At 42.5% G+C, this 4,390-nt stretch overlaps 1 protein-coding gene across 1 annotated transcript; it reads right to left on the reverse strand.

Annotated features, from left to right (window-relative positions):
• Positions 1-3,322: 3,322 nt before the first annotated feature.
• LOC311043951 (UDP-N-acetylglucosamine transferase subunit ALG14-like) lies at positions 3,323-3,928 on the reverse strand (the record flags this gene model as incomplete). Its single annotated transcript, XM_084055374.1, has 1 exon — positions 3,323-3,928. One exon carries the CDS (start codon positions 3,926-3,928, stop codon positions 3,323-3,325), a length of 606 nt encoding a protein of 201 aa, XP_083911500.1.
• Between the last annotated feature and the right edge of the window lie 462 nt (positions 3,929-4,390).

The following is a 4,390-nucleotide window of genomic DNA, read 5'->3' on the forward strand; positions in this document are numbered from 1 at the left end:
TATTAACAGTGGTCTGACCCGTCCCTATATATGTCCACCTCCTGTGTCATTCTGGTTAGTTCAGTTTTCAGTTCAGTTGTGTTGTACAGTCCCGTTTTTCTGTTTAGTTATTTATTTTGATTTGTTTATTTGAGCACAGTTATTGTTTATCTGTTAAACCATTATTTTGCAATGAAACACAAAAAGAAAGAAAAATAAATACAAAATATAGCTGCAAGCAGCGATAATATGGGGCCAGGAGAGAGAAAGAGAACAGGTCAGTTCATGAAAGTCCTTGCGGTCTTGTTTCCAATGAGGGCCTGTGAGCAATTAGGGGTTAAGAGTCTTGCTCAGGGACAAATTTCATGTCATCGACACATTTGCTGACCTCGCCTGGAATCGTACCTGGGGCAACCAGAGCCTCTGGCTCCCTAGGCGGGCTCACTAACCCTCAGAGAGAGAGAGAGAGAGAGAGAGAGAGAGAGAGAGAGAGAGAAACGGAATAGATTGAAGATAGAAACGGAATAGATCGAAGAGACGGAGAGAGAGACATGGAAACGGAATAGATTGAAGAGAAAGACATGGAAACGGAATAGATTGAAGAGAGAGAGAGCGAGCCATGGAAACGGAATAGATTGAGTCATGTTTTTTGCAATTCAACTTAAATGAGTGTGCATCAAGTGAGGCTTGAACCAGCAACCTTGTGGTCGTGAGGCACTCTTAGGTAGCTGCAACACTACCTATAGTGCTATAGCTTTGTCCAGGCTGATATTGTCTGTTGAGGATCACAAACTCTTGCCTTCTGTCATGACCCAAGCCCCTGTTTCACTAACACTAAGATCACTCGTTCACAAACCATTTACCAATTAAGAAATTGTACATCTCCTCAGAAGCAAAACTAGTGAAAGTAGCCGATCTACAAGCTCACAAACCATTAAAAGTTGTCAGATTGTACATCACTATTTTCACAATGAAGTATGTTATACATTGAAAAAACATACTCTCATTGCTATCTGAAAAGTTGTGAGATTGTAGATCAGCTGTATGTAAAAAACACTCAATTAAGTATTTCATGTTATCTTTAACAATTGCAGATGTATTCATTGATAGTCATGTTGTGTGAAATGCAACTTAGATGAAGTCTGCACCAAGTGAGGCTTGAACTGGTGACCTTCAGGTTGTGGGGCACACATTTAAGCGAGAAGCCACCAACAGACAAGAACCTGTGAAAAAGGAGATCACACAGATCCTACAGTTTCACGCAAATAGCTGAAAAATCCTGGGTTTAAGTGTTTTTCAAACTGCTCAAGATTGCGGACAATCTAAGGGCGGTGCTTACTGGTCAACGTGATAGATGTGTTCCTCATTAGTCAAGGCACATGTGTAAGCAGGTCTAATGGCTGTCGGCCAAACGAGGCATGACTTTTGCCTGTTTAAAGTTTCAATTTTCAAAAAATTGCTATAGCGCCCCCGTTTGACCAATTGGAGTAAGATTGGTTTCAGTGATATTTGGAATGGCCCTTTACATTTCTGCAAAGTTTCAAAGAATGGTAAGTCTGCATGTATGTGTTAGGGGCAGATGAATAATTGTCATAAAACTGCAATATTCATTGGCTCATTAAAGCTTCATTTTTTCACTTATGGAAGATATTTTGCAAACGTTTTTTGTTATAGGTCCAAAGTTCATGTGTAAAAAGTTTCGTGCAGATGACTCAAAAATCCCAGGAGGAGATAGGTTTTAACTGTTTTTCATATAATTCAAAATGGTGGGAGATCTAAAGGTCAGAGGTCAAAAGTCAGAGTGTGAAAGTTGTTCAGCATGAGGAGACGCATGTGTGCATCGAAGTTTCATGGCTGTAGGTGAAACAGGGCATGAGTTGTACCTGTTCAAAGTTGTCATTTTCAACTGAGTGCTATAGCGCCACCTTTTGACGAAAGATTGTGAGATTTATTTTTTGATCGTTTTTCATGACCATCTATCATATGGCCGAGTTTCATAAAAAGCGTCTGCACGGTTCAGCCAGAACTGGCAAAAACGGCAGAAGAAGAAGAAGAAACGGAATAATGCCAATAACAATATGGGTCCATGCTGGAAGCCTGGCCCCATAAAAAGGAACATCCTACTATAATTCTAGTAACCTCTGTTTGTCTGTATGTTTGTCTGTAGTGGTGTCACTACCCGGTTCTCCTCAGTGGCTGGAGCAATTGCTCTGATTTTGCACACAGCCATTGACCATTACCATCTGAACTTAACTGTGAAGCCCGTTTTTCAATTTCATCAAATCTCAGCTTCTTATTAGCCTTTATGTGTCAAACAATGTTGCCTCCCGGGTTGCCAGATCATGTGCGCATATCCCCCCACGGATGCGTCGACCGGGTATGGTCTAGTTGTTTTAAAAACAATAAAGTTTCCCTGTGTCTCTCCTTCCGACCAACTCGGTCCCTGACAAAGACGTTGACTCGAGTGTGTGCAAACTCCATGTAACTGAGAGGGTCATACGCCATTTAGGGAAGTAGGCTAATAATTACATAACAATCACATACTAACTTTTTAATGTAAAATCTGATATTTGGAAATCATTTTGATGTTTTCTAAATTATATAAGCAACACAATACACAATAGAAATGACGTTTAAAAAAAAAAATCACACAATATCATAATAGTCCTACATAGTCTTAAACTCAGGGTGGGGCAATGTCGGGTCTCTGCTCTATATGTAAAGTGTCTTGAGGCAACTTGTTATTTGGCCCTTTAATAAAATTGAATTGAATTGAAAAATACAGATCCACTGGTTCTCAAAGTGGAGTCCAGGGACCCCCAAGGTGCACTACCATAGTCAGCATCATGGTCAGTATCATGGTCAGTATCATGTCACATGATACTGACCATGTCACAGGGATGTCAGACCCTATCACATCAGGCCCCTCTCACAGCCCTATCACAGGGATGTCAGGCCCTGTCACATTGGTCCCCTCTCACAGCCCTGTCACAGGGCCTGAAAGCACTGTAAGGGAGCTGGATATTGGATAGGGGGCACTGGCCCAATAAAGGTTGAGAAACACTAACCTAACACTAGCAGCATTTATTCAGTAGGTTTGGAAGATTCATAAACAAACACATGTACACTATAAAGGTTTCCATTTAGCAGGCCTATCACGGGATTGCATATCAATACAACAGAACATAAAAAACATCTTTAGTACAAATAGCTTGTACAAAATATTTATTTTACATTAACATTTAATGTAATTAATTCTTCCTATTTCATCCTTTCCAAGAAGGCTTGCATTTGTAAAGAAAAAAAGGAAAATAAAAAATAAAATAAAAATAAGTAAGTAGCGTCAAACTACTCTTCCGCAAAAAATGGACTTGGGATATCTTTCCCTCAAGGTCGGCCACTGCACGAAGAAGTAGTCCGCGATCGGGTAGAGGATCTTCCCAGAGAGCGAGAGCGTCTCCACTCGACACACGCTTTCGACATAGACAATCAGGACCTTCTTCAATCCCAGAACTCCCAGTAGGATCCCCGCCAGACACAGAGGGACACAGGTTCCCGGACCGTTGCACAGCACCACGTCAGGCCGCAGCCTGAACACCAGAGGTAAGGAGTGGAGGAGGGCCTTCAGGGAGCTGACCCCTGATGAAACCCGCCACTGTCCTACCTCACGACTCCGCGGGATATGGTGGATCGTATACTGTGACTCCGAGTCCGCGCGGTATTCGGAGCTTTCAAAGCTGCGGATTTTGTCCTCGCTCATCTTGTCGGTGTCGGCGACGACATAGTGGCGAGGGCCGTAGGAGGCGGACAGACTGCCCAGTAGGCGGAGTATCTCTGCGGTGTGACCTCCCGATCCAGCGACGACAAGTACGCTGACGTGACCTTTCTTTCCAGGTTTACAACTTGAGCCAGCCTTGACAACTTTCCGTAACCGCATGATTAATATCATTAACAATGTAGCGAAAAGCACAAGCAATAGTCCTACAACCATGATTGGCTGCTACGATAGCTCCTTCGGATCAGAAATTACCAAGGCAACTCTTTATATAGACATAGTGTATGATATAGAATGTGTTTATATCAATTTAGATCAATAGACATGGGTCTGTCGGGTCATAACAGTAGCATTGATGCTCGGGTGAGTGTGAAATGAAGGCGGACTCTTGGGATCCAGTTTATCTAGTCTGCTCTTCTTGCCTTTTTGAGGTGTGATGCTAGATTCAGCTTGGAGCTATTCGTCAAGAGGCTTGCAACACAGTCTGAATCAGACCGTCTTAGCACTAAGCAACAGAAGGCTCAGGACCCCAACAAGAAAGACATGCCGGTAGTGTTTGAGCATGAGGAGTCCAGCTTTAAAGGAGATTATGACGTAGGACAATGTGATGTAACAGTAGTACCTGTGTACTCCAGA

This window comes from Gymnoscopelus microlampas (genome assembly GCF_963454915.1).
Source record: "Gymnoscopelus microlampas genome assembly, chromosome: 4".
Lineage (NCBI taxonomy): Eukaryota > Metazoa > Chordata > Actinopteri > Myctophiformes > Myctophidae > Gymnoscopelus > Gymnoscopelus microlampas.